This window comes from Pinus tabuliformis, chromosome Q (assembly GCF_031772625.1).
Source record: "Pinus tabuliformis cultivar Carrire ecotype Pingquan chromosome Q, CPIR1, whole genome shotgun sequence".
In the NCBI taxonomy this organism is placed as follows: Eukaryota; Viridiplantae; Streptophyta; class Pinopsida; order Pinales; family Pinaceae; genus Pinus; species Pinus tabuliformis.
Window position 1 is genome coordinate 105,646,217 of NC_142296.1, and position 21,802 is coordinate 105,668,018.

General features: G+C 39.7%; 1 protein-coding gene across 4 annotated transcripts in view; it reads right to left on the minus strand.

Annotated features, from left to right (window-relative positions):
- LOC149218453 (NAC domain-containing protein 54-like) overlaps positions 1–21,802 on the minus strand; it is a 297,338-nt gene that overhangs the window by 135,440 nt on the left and 140,096 nt on the right. For 2 of the 4 annotated variants that reach the window (XM_089384057.1, XM_089384056.1), the window contains exons 4-5: positions 20,437–21,036; positions 20,011–20,077 (exon numbers count right to left, since the gene is read on the minus strand). In XM_089384057.1, coding sequence (XP_089240183.1) covers positions 20,011–20,077; positions 20,437–21,036 — 667 coding nt within the window. Of the gene's footprint in view, positions 1–18,761; positions 19,849–20,010; positions 20,078–20,436; positions 21,037–21,802 lie in introns of those variants that run through there. The other 2 variants (XM_089384055.1, XM_089384054.1) reach the window with 2 other exon arrangements.

Consider the following 21,802-nt stretch of genomic DNA (forward strand, 5'->3'; position numbering starts at 1 on the left):
TTCCTAGTCAACCCCCGTCCTGACATATGCTTCACTATGAACACGTTGAGTCAAGATTTCCGCCAAGAATCGCTTGAGATATCTCCGAGGCACAATCCACTAAGGACTGAGATACACTGCGAGGAACTTGAGGCTACATGGATATTCAGATGTTGACTAGGCTGGCAGTGTGGTGTATCGTAAGAGCATGTGTGGGCTGCTTCTCTTTGGGCTTTGCTTCTATATCACGGATGAGCAGGAAGTAGAAATCAGTTGCACTAAGCACCGCCAAGGCCGAATACATTTTTGCGAGTATGGCCTGTTGTGAAGTTATTTGGTTGAGGAAGCTCTTCAGTGAGCTATTTGAGCACGTGTTAGATACCACCATGTTCTTCTACGACAACCAGTGGGATTTGCCTATCAAAGAATCCTATGTTCCATGACCACTCGAAGCACATTGATATCAGGTACCACTTTATCCGAGATATGGTACAACGAGGAGCAATAAGGCTACAACACATTAAAACATATGAGTAGGTCAGAGACATTCTCATGAAGCCTTTGGGGAAGGTCAAATTCTTAACCTTCTGAGAGAGACTTGGAATCATGGAACAACCCTCCTATGAGGGTCCCGTATGAGTTGGACATTGAGCCCTAAGAGCTCCTGGGGGCTTGGGGTACTTTTGGGAGCTATGATCGACCATAGGGTGAGTAGTTCACCTACCCTAATGGTCCGCTAGATCCAGGCTGAGTGGTTCACTTTCCCCTATGATACCCCATGGTCATTAACATGTGTGTAGGGTGAGTGGTTGACTAGACTAGCAGTGTGGTGTATCGTAAGAGCATGTTTGGGTACTGCTTGTCTTTGGGCTTTGCTTCTATATCACGGATGAGTAGGAAGCAGAAATTGGTTGCACTAAGCACCGCCGAGGCCACATACACTGTTGTGAGTATGGCCTGTTGTGAAGCTATTTGGTTGAGGAAGCTCTTCAGTGAGCTATTTGAGCATGTGTTAGATACCACCGTGTTCTTCTACGACAACCAGTGGGATTCGCCTATCAAAGAATCTTGTGTTCCACGACCGCTCCAAACACATTGATATCAGGTATCACTTTATCCGGGATATGGCACAATGGGTAGCAATAAGGCTACAAGACATTAAAACATATGAGCAGGTCACAAACATTCTCATGAAGCCTTTGGGGAAGGTCAAATTCTTAACCTTCTGAGATAGACTTGGAATCATGGAACAACCCTGCTTTGAGGGTCCAGTATGAGTTGGACACTGAGCCCTGGGAGCTCCTGGGGGCTTCGAGTACTTCTAGGAGCTATGAGTGACCATAGGGTGAGTGGTTCACCTACCCTAGTGGTCTGCTACAGTGATGACGATTAACATGTGTGTAGGGTGAGTGGTTCACCTACCCCTACTCGGACACATGTATGTAGGGTAAGTGGTTAACCTTCCCCTACGATTGACATATGCATAGGATGAGTCGTTCACCTTCTCCTATGGCATATAAGCAAGATGAGTGGTTCACCTTCTCCTACTAATGCCCCAACACACATCCTACCCAGAGAGTCCGAGACTCATGGGAAGTGCCTCTCATCTGGCCAATGAGTTAGGAAAAGATGGTTAGGGACCATAGCACTACCGATGGATGCATCATGTACAGTCGTACTCCCTATGACTAGGAGGCATGGTGTTCAAAAACTTGATCTAGGATCAAGGACTGACTTTTGTCAATGGAGAGTGGTATGATCTTATGACTCACTCTCGATCACTTCTTCATTATTACTTCATGGTTCAGCAGAGCAGAGCAAGGCAGTGATGACAGGGATGGTACAAGATGACAGGATGGCATGATGATAACAGATGGATTGGCAGGTGGAATTCTCCCTAGTTGAGAGGGAGTGTTAAAATTGGAAACTAGGGCCAAATTCCACCTTAGGACAACTCATATGATGGAGATGATTATTGCATTGGATTCCTCTTTTCAAGAGGTCCAATTTTGATATAAAGATCATCTCATTCTGACAAGAAAAAATGGAATTTTGAATTTATTCTCTCTCATGCACAAATTGTCAAGGTCGGCCTCAGTGAAATGTAGGCTCATAAGCCCAATAGATGTGTCTCCTCACCCTCAACGAAGTGTATAAATAGGAGTGACCTCTCTCCTCATTTGGACATCACTCATCTCATCACATATCTCTCTCTCTCCTCTCTTGATTGGTTCGTACAACTTGGAGGCAACCTTCTCTACTTCGCACGTGTGAAAGGAGGACGAATTTATGGGTTTGTTTGCTAGCCAAATTTCAGGTAAACAAACTAGCGTTGACTAGGGCCTATTTGACCTCCGTTGACTTCGATCTTGAGCGAAGCATTTTGATTTTTTGAGGCCACATTCATTGGCACAGAAATCGAAGTAATTGGGATAGTTTCACCAAGGTTGACTTCAACGTGGACTTCAGGTTTGACTGCAGAAATTACAGCAGTGTTTTCTCTCTCCTTTGACTAGGTTGACCGAACTATTTTGGGCTGACTTTCACCCTCTTGGAAGGCCGAATTAATCTATTGTTCACCGAGCTGCTTGGACATTTTGGGGCTTCTTTGACCATCATTGGATTTCTGGTTAGGGGTGTATAGTTGACTGTTGTTGATTGTTGATTTGTTAGGATTGTTTTGGGCAAGTTAATTTGATATTTGTACACACTCTCTCTCTCTCTCTCTCTCTCTCTCTGTTGAACTATTGAAGAATAATAAGAAGATTTGATCAGAAGGTTTCACCACATTAGGGTTTTTCCCTGGCATCTGCCACATCTTGTGTCCTCTTGTCGTGGCTTGTCTTTTGCACTTGTTTCTATATTCTATTTGCATTTACTATCCACGTGTTTAAGTTAATGTGATTGCTACTGAAAATAATTGGAAATTGTCATTGGGTTGATAAGGAACATTGCAGTAAATTGTGCTAAAGCATAGAACATACCATCGTTATCTAAAATTAACAAAGGGATAGTCCTAACATCATAGGCCAAAGGAAAGAAGCTTTGCATAAGTCCCTGTCTGCTCCTTTATGGCTGGGGAGGAACCCATATAGGGGAGTTGTTCGGGAACTGTCTGGTACTAAACCCTCTGACGCTCTAGGTGTGAGCTCACTGATGTGTCGTAAAAGAACTAACTAAATATACAAGAGAATATACAATAGCTTCTAACTTAAATTTCCAATTGCAAGAGAATATGATATCTAAGTTTATGTGATCCTTTTTCTGGTGTTCCTTATGTCATGGTTAGGATGGACTTTTAGGATTGGAGGCAGACTAGTCACAAGTGCAGGTTTACATCATCAACAGGGCGAGGGCCTTTTGGAGATGTTTTATGGGGTCTAGAGGAGTTCACTTGCCATATTCCATCATTAGGATTGAATCCGCCACTTGCCATATTCCATCGTTAGGATTGAATCCACCACTTGCCATATTCCATCCTTAAGATTGAATCCGCACAACTTGCTTCTCGTTCCATTGTATTCTGACAAATCTCGTAATACAAGGTTATTATTGTGCCTAACTCAATTAATTACACTTAAGGTAGCATTCTAAGAGGAATACTTGGCGTAACACCTTAGTGTAAGAGCTTGTTGGAATTGAAATGGGAATATCTACGGGACGGGATGTTTAGAAGTGATTTTCAATGGCATAAGAAGGCATGGTGGCCAATTTACCATTTTCCCACATTAAAAAGTTATTTTAATTGAAATAAAAAGAGGGAAATGAGTTCGATGATTAAACTAATAATAAAATAGCAGGTTTTAGAGGGGTCCATCAGATCTATAAAAAGAGGAGGAGTAGAAGGTCAATAGAGAACATCTTGGATTTGATCTTTCTTCTTGTATGAGAGGTTTGAGAACTCAGTTCTCTACTTCATTTGTAGCCCAAGACAAAAAACCCTCGGGTGATTTAGTGAGATTGGGCGAGTACCCATCTCCCCTTGGTGAATTCATCATGAATTCACAAGAGAGTTTAGCAGTGCAATTCATGTCAGTTTGGAGGGTTGTTGCAGTGTAGAAAATTATCTTGCAACCCAAGTTTTCATCTCAGCTATTTTGGTTATATATGCATGTAACCCCAATTTACCTATTATAATAAAAGTTGAGATTGTTCCTATTCACCTTGTTGTTATTTTGTTGTATTCTATTGCTTATATTTTTACATGGCAATGTTTTGTCAAATGAATGGTAATTTTATGGAGAAATTCTGGTTGACTTAGATTTCTGCAAAATTAGTCAAAAATCTTGTTTGGGATATTACAGTGGTATCAGAGCTGGATTTTCCTACCAACCTCGAGGATTTCAATTTCAGTTGCAGCTATTACCGAAGGTTTTAGGATCATTTGCAGTGATTCCGCAAAGTGTCAAATTCCTCTATAATTTTGTTCCAAAAAAATAAAAATAAAAATAAAATAGAAACAAAACAAAAAAAAATCCGGATAAGCTGAACACCTAATTCCTGCAAATGAGAAATTGTTCGACAAAATTCTCTTATTGAATGTGCGACAAAACTCCTAACAAATTGTTGAAGACATAATTGAAATTAGACAAATCAACCCAATCTTATAACCAAGCAATCGATCAAATTATGGGCTCACCATAAATTTGGTCCTCGGATCAAAAAAAAAATTGGGCCATTATATTTTAGCTATACAAAGGACCAATTATTCATAGGAGAGAGGCAGTATTAAATTTAATATCAATTTTTTATCAAACGCTATCAAAAATTTTCAAGGGACAGCCAACGCATCAGTATTGGAAGGTCATAAGACCTCACTCATCAGCGTTGGTTCAAACAGTTAATTGAGAGAGTCAATTCATAAATTTGCAAGTGCGATGGGCATATTGCCACTGGAGTATTTGTGCCAAGGTCGAATTGTCTTATGAATTTACAGTAATCACAAAGGGGCAATATTGTGACAACAACTTGGAAGAGATTATTGCTTTAATATTGTTCCAGGCTTGAAGGGTGGTGCTAAAATCCGTCATATTTCTCAATGATCTGTCCCTCAAGAGGCCGAGGCAATTACTTAAAAGGCAACCGGGGTGTCGTATTTCTGTACAGGCAGAGTTCGTGGGATCACTTTGGGTCGACTTTCACATTCACGCAGGGGCAGTTTTCCACATACTCACTGGCGTCGAATCGAGAGATTACTAACCAAGGGTTCCAGTCTTAGATGTCACATCTTCTCGAGTGGAGCTTGAGTATAGGGACTATGTCAAATTAACATCATACGCAAAGGAGGTATGGTGTTGGGTCAAGGAACCAAGGCCCTGTCAACATACACACATGGTCGACAGGTTATGGCGGACAGTTGGGGCCAACACAAGACCAAACCAAGCCTAATTTCAAGAATCTGCGGTTGCTGTGAGGATAGTGGGGGTTGCATATACATAGCTGAGGCCTTAGGAGTTGTCCCACAGTGAACTGTAGAAGACATATGCGTGGGATTTGTGGAATGAATCAAAAATTGTGAAGAGTCATAATTCTAATGCCAAGACCATCAAAAAGACGTGTTGATCGGGTTGCAATTTTCCGTCTGGATTCTCATTGCCGCAGAGTCTTAAAATTGCACAAGATTGAGCCAAATCCCTAGACAACTAACAAAGACAAGTTGCAACAGGTTCAAGCTTCTCGTCACTAAATAAGAGTCAAGTCGACTCCAAGGACATTTGTTGCTAGACCGGATCGTGATCTTATTCATATTATGCAGTGCGGGATGCGTGGGCGGTTCTAAACAGCGTCAGCAATTGCTCGGCCGCACTGTCATACCTGGGCATGAAGATCAATTTGTCGCTAGATCTCGCTATTGTAGATGGCACTATATTATTGTTGTGAGTTTGTTGGTTTAGATTCCATCATGGCAGGGTGCCAACTTGATATGATGGCCAAAGCAAGTAGACAATCCCTGGAAAACTCAAAGACTATGGACTTGTGCATGTGATTGTCCAGCGTACTATTTTATTCCAGATTCGATAGTTATCAGATCGTATTTCCTCGTCAAAGGAAACAAGGGGTTTTGAGTGCCATTAGCCATAAATTTCCAAGGGTCCATACTCCATACACAAGTTGTCAAATTATTAGTGCACCAACCGTAAAAATTATAAGTCTGCATTCCTCATTGTGCATTTGCTGATCAAATCACTTCACAAAGTCAATGTGCTAGTTGTGGCTATTGTTGTTGGATGGGCATGATTAAAAGTTGTTACAGTGAGACAGTCAAAACGCCTTGTTGAAATTACATCTGCACTTGGTCACTGCTTTGGAGGGTGCCTAGCTGATCCTTATTCCATAAATTTATTGGAATAATAGGGGCATTTCTACAAGGGGATTTTACCTTGATTTTTTTTGGTATCTTTGCCATTGTTGTACTGGTCATAAGTCTTGTATAAGTCAGCCTGACGTACTGTCTTTATTAAACGAAACCATGGAGAGGTTCACAACACTCATGAATGAATTGAGAAAATTCAACAACATAGAAATTAGTTCCTTAAACCACCATGCAACATTGGACCAAAAATCCAAGAAAGACAACAAACCTTTATCAAGGGGGATCTACGCCATTCTTCAAAAAGAACAACCAAAGGATCTGCAGAAAGAGCTGAAGATTGTGTGCAAAATCTTTGCACTTGGGAAACTACTTTTCAAATTAGATGAACTGGAAGCACTCCTTTTCGAAGTGAACCAGTTAGAAGGGAAGTAACTAATTTGGGCTCTAAAACCAGCTATGCTTGCTCTCATACAACACAATTTCTTGGAGGAACTTTGTGAAAGGGTAAGACTTCCAGTTGGATCTTGTCTCAGTAACATCATGAGACTAACCGCCCCTATAGCTCCTTACAATGATGATGTTATGAGGAGAATTTTCAAGCTGATGGTAGAAACCTTGCGAGACTTGGATAACTCTGTGGGTCCTGTTGCACACATTTTGTCAAAGTTACAAAGGAAGCAATTGTACCATATTTTTTTAAAGGATCAAGATCATCAGCCATTAATTTTTGAGTCATTGTAAACCAATTCTGCAAAATTTGTAATGTGAATGATGTTAGTAAGACCCTGTATGTATGTGAAACCTAGTTAAGCCTATTATTTTGGCGACGAATTTCATCCTAGGAGGTTTTTCGTCTCACTGATTCATCTGTGTTTTTAAACATAGACAATCAGCAGAGTTTTTCCCTCCAGCCTCACCCCAAATCTAGGGTGGAATTTATCGTTAAAGTCTTAGGTGAGTCCTAGTGTTTTAGTCGAGTCTTTTGTAAAAGTGATTTGGGAATAATTTACGCTAATTCGCTAAATTATTTTACTACAAATCACTGGGTCTACTAGATCATATTGTGTCGCAAAATTGGGTGTGTACTTTGAGGGTCCATAACGAACAGGCGTTCCCCCTTTGAGGGTTGAAATGTAATTATCTCATGTAAAAAATATTTTAGTGCATGGTCCCTTGTACTTAGACACCATGGCTAAAATATTAAAGGGTGGAAAAAATATTTAATCCCTTCAAGTGTCAATCAATTATTTTTTCTGGCAAAACATAAAATTATAGGGTGGAAAAAATATTTAATCCGCTCAAGTGTCAATCAACTAATTTTTCTAACAATAAACTAAACTTAAGCCTAAGCAAAAAAATTAATTAATTAGAGTCAAAAAATTAAATTGCTACAGAAATTAAATGCTTCAAGGGGAAAAATTCGCGGGTCTTAAAGAAATTAACTTTTGAAAGTCCCCCGCCAAGGAAATATTGGACATTTCAAGAAAAATTGGACCCTTGGGCCTTGGTGGTGAAGTCAAAGTCAATATTTTGAGGAAATTAGCTCAAAATAGTTATTTTTGAGCTAATAAATAATGGATTAAATGAGAAATTCAAAAATTCCTAAAAAATAAGTATTTTCGAGGGCAGAGATTAAAAGTTGATCAAGGATTTATCAACAGTCGAGATTATTTTAACGCGGATCAAACCAACTAGCCGTTATTTTTCCACTTGGAGGATTTATCTATAAATTAGTGGTCATTTGTATCTCAAGCCATGATAAATTTTGGCAAATGTAACTCTGTAAAGCTATTGCCCTGCTGGGAATGTTTTGAATAATCACAATAAAGAATTTTGGTTACAGTTCATGGTGTCTCTGATCTACTGATTTGTGGTATGTGTTGGGTATGGGCGATTGGGATTTTTTTTGGGGGGATTTTGTAAATTTTGAATTTTTGCATATATTTGGGTTTTAGGTATTCGTAAATTCATTTTTGAGGTGAGATAAAATGCAAATTGTTAGAGCTAGATCTAGGCCCTTGAGGGTAAGATCTAGCCTCTACAAATTTTTAAAGGGCTAGAAACTGAAGAATTTGCAGGAAAATTGCATATCTGAAGAAAATTTATTTTTTGGTGAGGGTTTTGAAATTTTTTAGGGCCTTTGGACCCAACATCCTCCATCAGCGTCAGCCTTTTCCCCCTGCATCATCCTTTTCAGCGTCTAAGAGTCTGGCGGTAAGCCCTTGAGGGCCTCGACCTCCTCTCTAGCCTTGGTCGTGGGCTTTTAAGCCCTTGTTAGGCTTGGTTGTAAGCCCTAAAGGCTTCAGCCTCCCCTCTAAACCCTAGATGGCAGCACTAAGGGCTTGTCGTAGGCCTTTTAAGGCCTCTTCCTGCCTCGACCTCCTCTCCAGCCATTGTCATGGGCTTTTCAGGCCCTTTAGGGCCTGGCAGTAAGCCCTAAAAGCTTCAGCCTCCATCTTTAAGCCTAGATGACAACCCTTTAGGGCTTGTCATGGGTCGTTAAGGCCTCTAAAGCCTAGCCGCAACCCTTTTAGGGTCATTTCCTGGATATAGAGTAATTTACTTGTTGTTGTCGTAAATCTATCTTAACAGTGAAATATAAGTTACATAAGTGATTTTTATTGCTTCATGCTCTAATTAGTTCATTGTGGAGAAGATTTATGATATTGCAACCTAACATTTACTTATCTTGTTAAATGGTTTAAGTTACTTTGGGCAATGAAATTTAATTGGCATTTGAATATCTCTTTCTTAGGTATCTTGGTCTTGAAAGAATCTAAAGCGTTGTTCTAAATTGCATTCATTGATTAAGCATCTTGTGGAAGATAAGTTTATTTTTGGATTTGTTTAACATTGGCACCTGATAATTGGCACATCTTTGTTGATCATATTGTCTTTGCATTTTTAAGTACTCATGTCATTAAAGATCAATAATAACTTAAGTACTTAAACATTAAGCAATATTAACCTAAGCATCACTCTCGACCTTGCATAACCATTCTAGCTCTAGTTGCATCAACAACTTACCTCCAAGCATAAGCTTGGTTGATAATCATCTAGGGCCACCCTTTCTCACTTAGCTTGAGGGATTCAGCACCTTTCTAGTGGTTAACACGGTCACCTTGCAGTCGTCAGAGCCATAGTCTCTGCAGCATAGAAGGCATCAGGTGTTTGGAACACAGGAGGAGGTATCGTTAATCAAGACTTTGCTTGCTTCTCCTTGGTGTCCATCCCACAACCTACTATAAAAACTAGTCCCAAAACCATCAAGAGGAAGGTCTTACTTAGAATAGGCATATAACTAAAAGTAAACAAGATCCTTACATCATACCTAGGATTCAGGATTTGCATAGCATATAGGTTAGTGAAGCATCTAAGCAGCGATTGTCCATCCGGTTACTTGGCCTCAAACTGATAATAAGCGAGAAATTGAATCCATAAGGCACTAGTCTCAAATTTGAATTTATTCTAATCCTTAAATCTTACTTAAATTAACCAAGTAGCTAGACCACTCAATCGTGTCTCCCGGACTTGTTGGTTGCTAACTTATCCTTCATCTTCACATTTCCATAGTAGAACGGAGTGGGCAGGGAGCAGATTCACAACCCTTGCCCTAAGTCGTTTTCACAGTGTTTGTACAATCTAAGCGACAACATGTCCTACATTTGAAAAGAAGCTTGAAGTTTTGGAAATTATGGCCATAACTAGGACTTATGAAGTCATGTTTGATCTAGAGTGTGATGACTTGATTTTGCAAATGTTCCAATGCTTTTTCAGCATTAGGAGACATCATCCCGACTTAGTCAAAACAAACATGCAGTCCATCTTGTCATCATGTATGGGAGGTCATGATGTCATTTGCCAAAAGTTGTAGTCTCGATTGTTGTTCATTTTGAGGAGAGAACAGTTGGGCTCACCTGCTGCTTATGAGCTAGTTGAAAGGTTAGTTGAGCAAAACATAAATCTGCTCAGGACGCAGATGATCAAGGAGGAGCAACTGAGAGTTAATGGGACATGCAGCAGGAACGAGTTAAGGAGAAAGAGTCTGTGCTTCATCTGAAAGGAACCTTGGGGACTTGACAACTCATGCACAAGTGACACAGAGCGAATGATAAAGGAGATCAGAGTGAAACTCATTATGACTTTCCAGATGAGGATTCTTCTAAAGAGCATCAGCAAGCATGTAGGGATGGTGGCAGCAGCCATGTTATGCATAACTATCTGGTGGATAGGTTTGATGAGCAGCAGATTATTCCCATACGAGGAGGATAATGGGGAGATGAACTATCAATAGAAATCCAACATGGTGAGCACATAGAGGAGCTTGAGCAGATCTGTAGAGATGTTGACAACGGCCCAGATATACATTCGTGTTCGATGAGCCAGCATGTGCAGCACACAGTGGAGCATAGTATGCTTGATGGGCCATTTTTGGAGAGTCAACTAGCGGCTCATATTGAGCCCATGATGGAGGAGAATGTGCAACAGTCCCCAGGGCCAATCATTGATGGGGGGAATATGGTTGTGCAAGATGCCAGCAGAGAGGTAGTCTTTCCATACATTAGTCATCAGGAAGCATTAGGACCTCATAGGATAGTTTTGTAGGTGATGAATGGATCAGTGGGGCAAGGAGTTTTTGGTCAGATGAGGAAGGCTCTTTTGGAGATAGTGGTGCATCCATCTTTGGGTCTAGCCATTGACAAGGTGCTACTAGATGCAGTGACAACTAGAAAAGCTTTTGTATTTCCATTGTAGCAACCCTCTCCAGGAGTACATAGACAGGGCGTGCAGCATAGGTTGCCCAATTATAAGGAGATAGGCAGGTATCCCTAGACATATTTGGTTGATTGGTTGGGCATAGCTGCATGAGTTGAGCATGGTGTAGCGTAGTGGACTTATACCATATACAGGTGCACATGCATCCAATCCTTCCCACGGGATCGATTGGCAAGAGATTATGAGTTGGTATCCTATTGGTGGCACGATACTCTCAGTTGGGAGCATAGTGCAGCAAGGACCCTTCAACATGAGGAGTACTACATGCTCCAGTTGGTGGTGGGAGGTAGGCCAACAACTTTCAATCACTTCAGGCCTGAATCTACTTAGTGGAACTGGCCTTTGGCCCATGCCAACGGTTGGACTGGAGACAGGTGATGAGTTGGTACGTGGTTAATGCAACAGCATTCATAGCTAGAACTATAGCATAACGAGAGCCATGGGGCATTGATGCTTGTTCTAGGTGGCATTGGGATCCAGGAGGATTTGTCGATGATAGTCAAAGATTGGTCTGGGATCCGAGCATTCAGATGTCCTTTCATCGTGGGTTGACACAGAGGCATCACATCGCCCAACGGTTTGTATGGGATTCAGGCATTGGGTCCCAGTTGCATAGGGCCCTTAGACTGGTCAACAAGTTTGGATTGCTTCGCGGCAAGCAATCTTGGGGCGGGAGGATTTGTTATGTTCCTTTTTTTCGTGTTCCTTATGTCATGGTTAGGATTGACTTTCAGAGTTAGAGCCAAACAGGTCACAAGAGCAGGTTTAAGTCATCAGCGGGCTCAGGGGCTTTTCGAGATGTTTTATGGGGTCTGGAGGAGTTCACTTTCCATATTCCAGCATTAGGATTAATTCTACATAGCTTGCTTCTCATTCCATTGTACTTTGAATATTCCCATAATACAAGGTTATTATTGTGCCTGACATAAATAATTACACTTAAGGTGGCATTCCGAGAGGAATACTTGATGGAACACCCTAGTGTAATAGTTTGTTCGAACCGGAAAGGGAATATGTTTATTTGGGTCACTGTTGTTAAAATCGCGATAAAATCGCGATTTTTTCGGAAAATCGCGATTTTATTGTAAAAATTTCTGTTTTCCCACCCCGGTTTTCAGTTTCTCCTTATTTCTCCCATGTAGTTAAATGCCCATTCCCATAACCATACATTTAACAGACTGAAAAAAATAAATATTGCTGAAAACACAAATTCTGGAAATTTTTCAGAATGCTGGAAATTGCAGAATTAAAAATCAGCAATTAAAAACAGCCATTAAAACACATTAAAACACTGATATTTTTTGTCAACTTGACCCTGGAAAAACCCCCTACAACTCTTGGGGAAAACCAGTTTGAGAGCTCTTCTTTATTTCTGAAAATTGTCTTTTTACAGTGAGAATTATTCAACAAAAAATCAGCAAGCAAATTTACAACTTATCTCCTTTCCCGTGCCTCACAGCAATCTGGAAATTACAGCAAACAGGATAGCAATAAATGCTGTACGACCTCCGTTTTGTGTGCAGAAAAATCAGCAAACTGCTCCTCGATTTTTGTGCAAAAATCTGCCTTTCACTATGTGCTGAATCAGTTGTACAAATCTGCTCAACTGCTGCCTTGGAATGTGTGCCAAGCTGCTGTCTCCTTCTCCTTCCTGCTCAGAAATCTCTCTTGCTCTCCTTCTCCCAATCTGCTCATGAAAGAATGAATGACCTTTTCCTCCTTTTCCTCCTTTAATATAACTCCAAGTGACTTTTGGGTGATCCAAGTGACTTTTGGGTGATCTCTAAATCCAATGGCTGAAATAGATTTAAATCAATGGTTGAGATTAAATGCTCATTTAAATCTCACTTTCTATTTTTTAATTCACCCCACTTTAATAAAGACCCACTTAGTCATTTATTTCCAAAGTCACTTTTCCTTTCTAATTTTTCATTGACTTTATAAAAGTCACTTTAAAATTAGACTTAATAACTTTATCACTTAAAGTCACTTTTAAATTAGATTTAACTTTATAAAATTATAAAGTCACTTTAGGAGAAAAATTAAATTCTTTTGGACACTTTTCCCTAGGCCAAAGATCAAAGCCTAAGGGAACCACCTGTCCTCCGGTACCAAATTTCAACATTTATCCCCTACCCGCTTAAATCGCGATTTTTATACCAAAAAATCGCGGCCTTTTTTTTATACCGATTTTTTCGGAAAAAATCGCGTTTTTTTGAAAAAATCGCAATTTTTTCGAAAAAATCGCGATTTTTTCCATAAAAATCGCAGAAGGTCGGGGCAGCGGGCTTTTAATAGGCAAAAACGATTTTTTTTATGTCATTATGTTGTCTGCGCGCGGAGGAGGAGGAGAAGAGGTGAGGGAGAGGAGCTGAAGGGTTTCCGTCGAATTTGGGAGCGAATCCAAATGGTTTTAGGAAAAATCCAAGACAAGATCACCAATTTGTCCATAAAAAAGGTATGTAGATTAATTTTTTTTGTTTTGCTTCTATAAAAACTTTGTTTTACATTGTTTTTAAAGAATTTTTTGTAATTTTTCATTGATTTGGGATGGGTAATTTGTTATGACTATGAGAACCAATTTTTTATTTTTATTTTCTCATTTTTTTTAAACATTGTTTATTTTTTTTGAATTTTCATTGTTTTTTGGCATTTGCCATTGGCATTTGGTTGGGTAACTTGGGTTTGGAAATTGGGATTTTGGAAATAATTAACTTGTAATTTTGTAAATGCTAAATTGTAATTTGTATTATGTAATCCTAAATTCCTATTTCCTAATCCTTATTTTTCCATAGGTTTGCAAATTCAAAATTCAAAAACAAACATGCCAAGGAAATTGGATCCTTTCTGGGAATATGGTGAACCTAAAACTCCGAATGATAGACAAAACTTGTATTGCAAGTTGTGTGGAAAGGAGATATTCGGGGGGGTGTACAGGTTGAAGTTCCACCTTGCACAAATCCCTAGACATGATGTGGGGCCCTGTCTAAATACAAGTCCTGAAATTATCCAAAGAGCCATGAGAGCATTGGGAGAATTAGAGCACACTAGAGAGGCCAAAGAAGAACTCAAAGGGCAACTAAAAAGGTCAGCTGAAGGAAGTGGGCCAGGTGGCACTGGTTCTACTGCAGCGTCAGTCAATCCGGTAGCTGCATCATCATATTTTGTTCCTCGAACCACACCTGGTTCACAACCAACTATCGGTTCAATGATAAAAAGAACTGAAAAAGAACAAGCTGACAGGTTGATGACAAAATTTCTCCTCTGGAGTGATATTCCTTTCAGCATTATAAGGAATAATCCATTTTTCCAACCTACTGTTGATGTTATTGCTAGTGTTGGCCCGGGGTACAAAATCCCTTCTCTTCATGATTTCAGAGGCCGGCTTCTTCAAGATGAAAAGCGTGACTGCACCCAAAGATTGGAGGATTTTAGGGCATCATGGGCACAAACAGGATGCACTGTTATGTCAGATGGTTGGACTGACCAAAAGGGGAGAACCCTTATAAACTTCTTGGTTAGTTGTCCCAAGGGGACTATGTTTATCAAATCTATTGATGCAACTCATCAAATCAAAGATGCAAGAACTTTATGTGATTTGCTGGATGTGTTTATTTTGGAGGTGGGTGCAGAAAATGTTGTCCAAGTCATAACGGACAATGCTGCAAATTATGTTGCTGCTAGTAGAATGCTTATGGACAGGCATCCTACTTTATTTTGGACACCTTGTGCTGCCCATTGTATTGATTTGATGTTAGAGGACATAGGGAAAATTCTCTTTGTCAAAGAGATTGTTGACTCATCAAAAAGCATCACAAAATTTATTTACAATCACACATCTGTGCTTAGCTTGATGAGAAAATGCACCAACAACAAAGAGTTGGTGCGCCCCGCCATTACACGGTTTGCGACGAGTTTCATATCTCTTCAATCCCTCTTGAATTCTATGTGGGATTTGAAGAGAATGTTTCTTTCAGAGGAGTGGCGTGCTTCGTCAATGAGCCGCAAACCAGAAGGAGAGGCCGTGTGCAGACTAGTTTCATACCAGGAAGACTTCTGGGCGGGAGTGCAGGAGGTGTGCGCTGTTACTGAACCTTTGGTAAAGGTTCTTCGGTTGGTTGATGGTGAGAAGCCCGTAATGGGCTATTTGTATGAAGCCATGGACAGGGCCAAAGAAGCCATTTGGTCCTACTATGATGATAAGGGAGATGATGGGTTTCAGAGACAACTCCTTCTATGGGAAGTCATTGATGAGCGATGGAACAACACACTCCATCGTCCCATTCATGTTGCTGGGCTTTTCCTGAACCCTGCATTTTCTTATGCATGTGGGTTTGATTTTGATGTTGAGGTCGTGGAAGGACTATTAACCTGTGTCCAGAAGATGGTGAGATCTCCAGAAGAACGTATAGAGATCTCTAGACAAATTGAGACATATAAGATGTCAGGTGGCACATTTGGCTTTGAGATGGCTGTCACTGATAGGACGATTAAAATGCCAGGTATTTTTTAGTTTGTACTTTGTAACTTTGTTTCAAATTTCATTGTCTCTTCAAATTCCATTTTTTTCTTATGTTTATTTAAAATTTTATTTGTAATTTTGTTGTAGACGCATGGTGGAAGATGTATGGTGTCAGAGTACCCCTTTTGCAAAAGCTTGTCGTACGCATCCTCACCCAAACATGCAGCTCCTCGGGATGTGAGCGCAATTGGAGTGTATTTGAAAAAATACACAACAAGAAGCGCAATAGGTTAACACTTAAACATTTAAAATATTGCAAATTTCCAAATAAATTTTTGAATTCATTAAAGTTTTAAACAATATTTTTTTTATAATATTAATTATTAATTATTATTTCATGAACTTTGTACAGGTTGGAGTCCCATAGACTTAATGACATGGTCTATGTCTACTATAATCTTCGATTGTGGGTGAGACAACTAGAGAAGACACCTGATACGGAAGCCATCTCATTGGATGGGATTGACACCACTGCTGAATGGAGGGTTGAGACCGAGAGCCCTCTCATGGATCCCACTGATGATTGGTTAGTGCAGGATGAGGGGGAGGAGGAGGAGCAGGAGGAGCAGGAGCAGGAGCAGGAGGAGGAGCAGGTGGAGGAGGAGGAGCAGGAGGAGGAGGTGACACCGCCTACCCGGGCTACCACTACCACCAGTAGAGGACGTGGTCTCCGTCTACCTCAGCCTCCTGTAGCTGCTACTACTAGTTATTCAGCTTCTAGAGCACGTCAGACTCCACTGCCATTTCCACCAGCACAGGCACCAGCGTCTACATCTAGAGGGAAAGAGAAAGTTGTGCCATTTTCTCGCAAGAGGGGCAGAGGAAATCAATAGGATTAGACTTTCATTTTATTGTATATGACATTATGACATGATGAGATACATTATCATATTTTTTGTTGATATTTTGAGGCTGAGTTGGGACTCAGGACTTACTATTCAGGACATGATTCAATGTTATGTGTGATTTTAGCGCTAGAAATGATATTAAACATCTTATATATTAGTTTTTTTATCATATTTATGTGTCAATGTATTTATTTTATGTTGTAGATGGTTTAGATATTAAAAAAATTGAAAAAAAATGAAAAAAAATGAATATTTTTGTGCCAAACGCTTTTTTCCCGCTTTTGTCGATTTTTTCCGCTTTTTTCCCGGCGCCGATTAAATCCCGCTCGCGCTTTTAACAACATTGATTTGGGTAGCATCAGATGTGCTCTAGCCACGAAATTTGGTGGAGAGGCTAACACACATAAGATCTCCAATACCCATAAAGGGTTTGGGCAGATTCTAAACAGTTTGAGAGATATTAAAATAATTAATATTTTAATGGAGTCCCTAAATCTAACTTAAGGAAATTAAAATATTAATGTGAATTAATATAAAACTGTGTTAGAATGGTCCAAAAGTCATGGATCAAGCCAGATCTAATCTTAGCCGTTGATTAGGGACTTAATCTCGGCCGTTGATCTATCAATGAAAAAAGTATAAGAGGAGGCTTGAGGGTCACTTTGGAGAACACACCAAGAGATCAAGATTTCGACTTTCTGGGGCTGGGTTTGCTGAGAAAGTTGAGAGAGTGATCAAAGTTGCAGCGGAGGGGCAGTGAATACAGAAGCAGAGAGGCAGAGATAGTGTCGGGAAAGTTGACGCAGAGGGCAGAAGCCGGAACTGTCGGGAACAGCCGGAACAGCCAGGAAGGTTGCGCAGAGGGCAAAAGCCGGAATCGTCGGCAACAGCAAAACCTATCGGGAACTGCTGGAACTGCCGGGAGAGCTGACGCAGAGGGCAGACGCCGAAACTTTCGGGAACAACCTGAACTACCGAGAACTGTCGGGAAAGCTGACGCAGAGGGCAGAAGAGGTTGACACAACCACTAGACACTGACATTGGGGTTCTTCGTGGGCAAGATTGGAGCTGAGGAGTTGTCGGAGTGTTTATCCAAGGTTTCAGCCAGAGAATCTGTCTCCAAAGGAGAGGTACTATTGCCGAGATTATTCTCTGTTGGGTAAGCATCTGTCTCCGAAGGAGAGGCACTATTGCCGAGATTATTCTCAGATAGCTGCAACGGTTTTCCCGCATTGGGTTTTTCCGGGGACATTGGTCCAAAAACAACGGTTTCACTTGTGTGCTTCTTTTGTTTCTTTCAATTGATGATTTGTAATGTGTTGAGCATGTACTTGTATTTATTTCCAGTATTTACATGGTAAATAACTTGTTAATTAACAGAACAAGTAGGTAGGAATAAATCAGAAAGTACATGAAGGGTTTCTAATGGGTTAGACTTAGAAATTCCAACATAATATCAGTAGGATGGGATGGTTAGAAGCGTTTTTTAGTGGTCTGGAGAGGTATGGTGGACAATTTACTATTTTCCCAAAGTATAACAACAAAAAAGAAGAAGATATTTTAATTGAAATAAAAAGAGGGAAATGGGTTCAATGATTAAAATAATAATAACCTAGCAGGTTCTAGAGGGGTCCATCAAATCTATAAAAAAGGGAGGAGGCCATTAGAGAACATCCTGGATTTGATCATTCTTCTTGCATCAGAGCTTTGAGAAACCGGTTCTCTACTTCCTTTGTAGCCCCAAGATGGAACCCTTGGGTGATCCATCTCCCCTTGGTGAATTCTTCCTGAATTCACAGAAGAGATTAGTAGTGCAGTTCATGTCAGTTTGGAGGGCTGGTGCAGTGCAGCAAATTATCTTGGAGGCCAGCTTTTCATCTCAGCTATTTTGGTTGTATATGGATGTAACCCCAGTTTATCTATTATAATAAAAGTTGAGATTGTTCCTGTTCACCTTCTTGTTATTTTGTCGTATTCTTTTTCATCTCAGCTATTTTGGTTGTATATGGATGTAACCCCAGTTTATCTATTATAATAAAAGTTGAGATTGTTCCTGTTCACCTTGTTGTTATTTTGTCGTATTCTATTGATTATATTTTTGCATGGCAATGTTTTGTTAAATGAATGGTAATTTTATGGAGAAATTGGTTGAGTTAGATTTCTGAAAAATTAGTCAAATATCCCATTTGGGATATTACAGTTTAGCCAGAATCTAGGATGACTGTCAATAGGGCATCCATAGTGTGTTCGCTGCATGTCTTGCAATGACAGGAAGTTTTGCTAAACTAGAGCAGTGGGAAACTTCTAGTAAATCACTGAAGGCCCCATGACAGGAAGAAACCAAAGTTAAGAACTGGTGTGTCAAAAAGACAGGCTACTAGAAAAACAGCAAGAGAGCCTGTCCATGACGACCACTTTCTAAGCTGAAATAAAACTGAAGAATTAGCTTTGCTGCTGAAAAACTAAGACTGGTATAACAATATGATGTTTGGCAAAACATCCATGGGATTCATTCATAACTACCTCTCTTTCCTTTTTATCAACAAACGGAATGTTTTTGGGTTCTAGCTTCTTTCTGAATCTCAATCTAGATAAGACTGTATATGATGCACAGAATCCAACACCTTCAATAGAGCATGTATTGATCGATGATGTAGCAGTAATATGACCATTAGTAGTTGCAACACATACTAATCCAGAATTTGCAGCAACATTTGAATCCAGAATGCCCTTGGCAGGGTTCAAATTAGCATTGCACTCCATTGCAGAACCTGGGCATGAAGGAACACAGCTTAAAAACTTTGAAAGGCTTTTAGAGGGTTTGGGATCTTCAATATGCAATCCGACCAACATTGTTTCTGATGAGTTTAGTTCCAATTCCTGTATCTGTGGTCCATGCTCCAAAGAAGTTCCTGAATTATGTAGAACCTGTTCAGGTATTGAATCCTTACCTAAACATGCTGGTTGTGTTAGTATTCCTATAGCATTCGTAAATGCCGAGTTTTCACTTTTCTCAATGTGATCTATACTTGCTGGCTTATTGGAATCTAATAAATATCGTTCAGACACCGTCTGATCACTTGTTTTAGGATTGGACATTTTATTTCCCATAGACATAGCTGGCCTAGAATTCCCAGGGCTTGATGATGGTGTCAAGTCCAGAGACAGTGACTTGAAATCGTTCAGACAATTAGTTTCATCTTTCATAGTTGTCTGAAAGATATTATTGGCCATCTCAATTATCTCTGAAGGTTCCTTGTTTACAAATAGCCCATAAGGAGACAAATATAGAGGCATTGATGTTAAGTTATGACTAATAGCAATGCTTTTAACATCATCTACAGAATTATAAACAAAAGCAGCAGAGTTTGCAGCATCTACAATTTGATCATGTTTCTGAAACGACAACCCTGCACCCAACAAACATGACTTAAGTAGTTAAATTTTAGAATTTAATATTTTTTTTTCCACTTGTAGAGTAGTATCTTACAGCAATCATCAAAGAACACCATAAGTTTTGTCATTCTAATCAGATTTTTTTAGCGTTAAGAAAATCTTCAAAGTGTACATACCATCAATTTGACCAGCCATATACGTTGGCAAAGCTTCAGGCACAGAATCTTCATTTTCCCTGATATTCTGCATTAAAATTCACTTGGTGAGTGCAGCAAACCCCTATCCCTTTTGCTCCTCTTGTGCAACCAATGAACATCAAGACCTAATAAATTAATATACAGACGTGCAAACAAACATATTGATACATCCCACAATTCACCAATTTAATGAGAAAACAATGGCAACAAATACTGCTGCCACATACTTCACAGCAAAGCTGCTGATCTTTCCCAGTCACAAGAATGTGGATGCAGCAGGTGCTAGGTATGTCAGATAGAAGATTATCACATGTTTGAAAATCAGAAGCAACTATTTTGAGCTGTCTAAAACCTCCAACAAACAACTGTTAACTGTCATCATAATTTATTCAGTTTTTTTCTCACCTCTGAGTCCCATTTCTTCCCAGCAAATCGATCAAAGTACAGTTGCTCCATTTCTGGACCACTGCCATACCAATCATTTCGCGTATTCTGTGAATGTCTTACAGTTACATCTTTTTCATTTCTTTCTGAGGAATCTTCCATTTTGTGGAGTTGCATGCAAACTCCTCTTGTAGCTGTACCCTCAAATGAAAATCCTTGCTTATGACTCTGCAGAACTGGACAATGAGAGCATAACTGGATTCCGGTTTCCTCGCGATCAAAAGAGGAATAAGGAACCTCCCATAAACAAGAATCATGATTCTCCAGCTCCCCTATGGAAGGTATTAGATTCCTGACTTTTATATAACCTCCATTCAAAATATCATCACAGGTATCTCCAAGAGAAGTATGATATGCTTTAGAATTAGTATATTCCTGTGAGGCCACGGACAACATTTCTTCTAGCATCCTTTCTTCTTCAAAATATGCATCCAAACGTCCATTTGGAACTCCGTACTGAGGAAAGCTAATATTAACTGGAATATCTTGGAGCTCACTTTCGACAGATGGAAGACATGCAGATTCACATTGTATTCTTGGAGTGTTTGGCATAGCATCAACCTGAAAAATATCAAGATAGTTCACACAAGCTGTCAGATAAAAGGAGATCAGAACTTATTCGACATGGTATAACTAATAGACAGAGTAAGACAGGAAAGTAACAGGTAACAAATGTGAAATCCACTAGCCAATTGAAGGAAGAAATTGGAATGTAAGTTAATCCATGCTGCTCAAAGTTAAAATCCAATAAGTCAAATGAGTAAAATTATACACACTTGTTCAAACAGTAATGACGAAAGGGGATAATGTTCATTTGATTAACCTGCCTAAAAATTTTAAAAACCTCGGAAATAAACTAGAATTCCTTTGATGAGATATAACTATTTGAAACTATAAAGCAGGAAAGTAGCATGCAAGCAACACCAATGCCACTAAGTATTTGCATGGAGAAGAAATTGCAATATAAATAAATTTTTGCTCCTTAAAGGTAATATCCAACAAGTCAAATCAGTAAAATAATACACACTGGTTCATACAAGAATGAACAAACATGATGATGTGGGTGTTATAAACTTGCTTGAAAGTTAAAGACCTCATCCAGATTCCACATGCACGATGAAAATTATTGAGTATAGGTGTGAAGAAGACTCTGGAAACTACACTCTGGCTTTCAGAACATTTGAGCAAAAAGGGAAGTACTGCAAAATTCAATTTGCTTTAAAATCACAGACACAACAAAGACAGAAAAAGGATTCATTAATACTTTGGATGAAGCCAATAACTCCATAAAAACCTCAAAATAATCTAAACAAGACCTAAACATAAG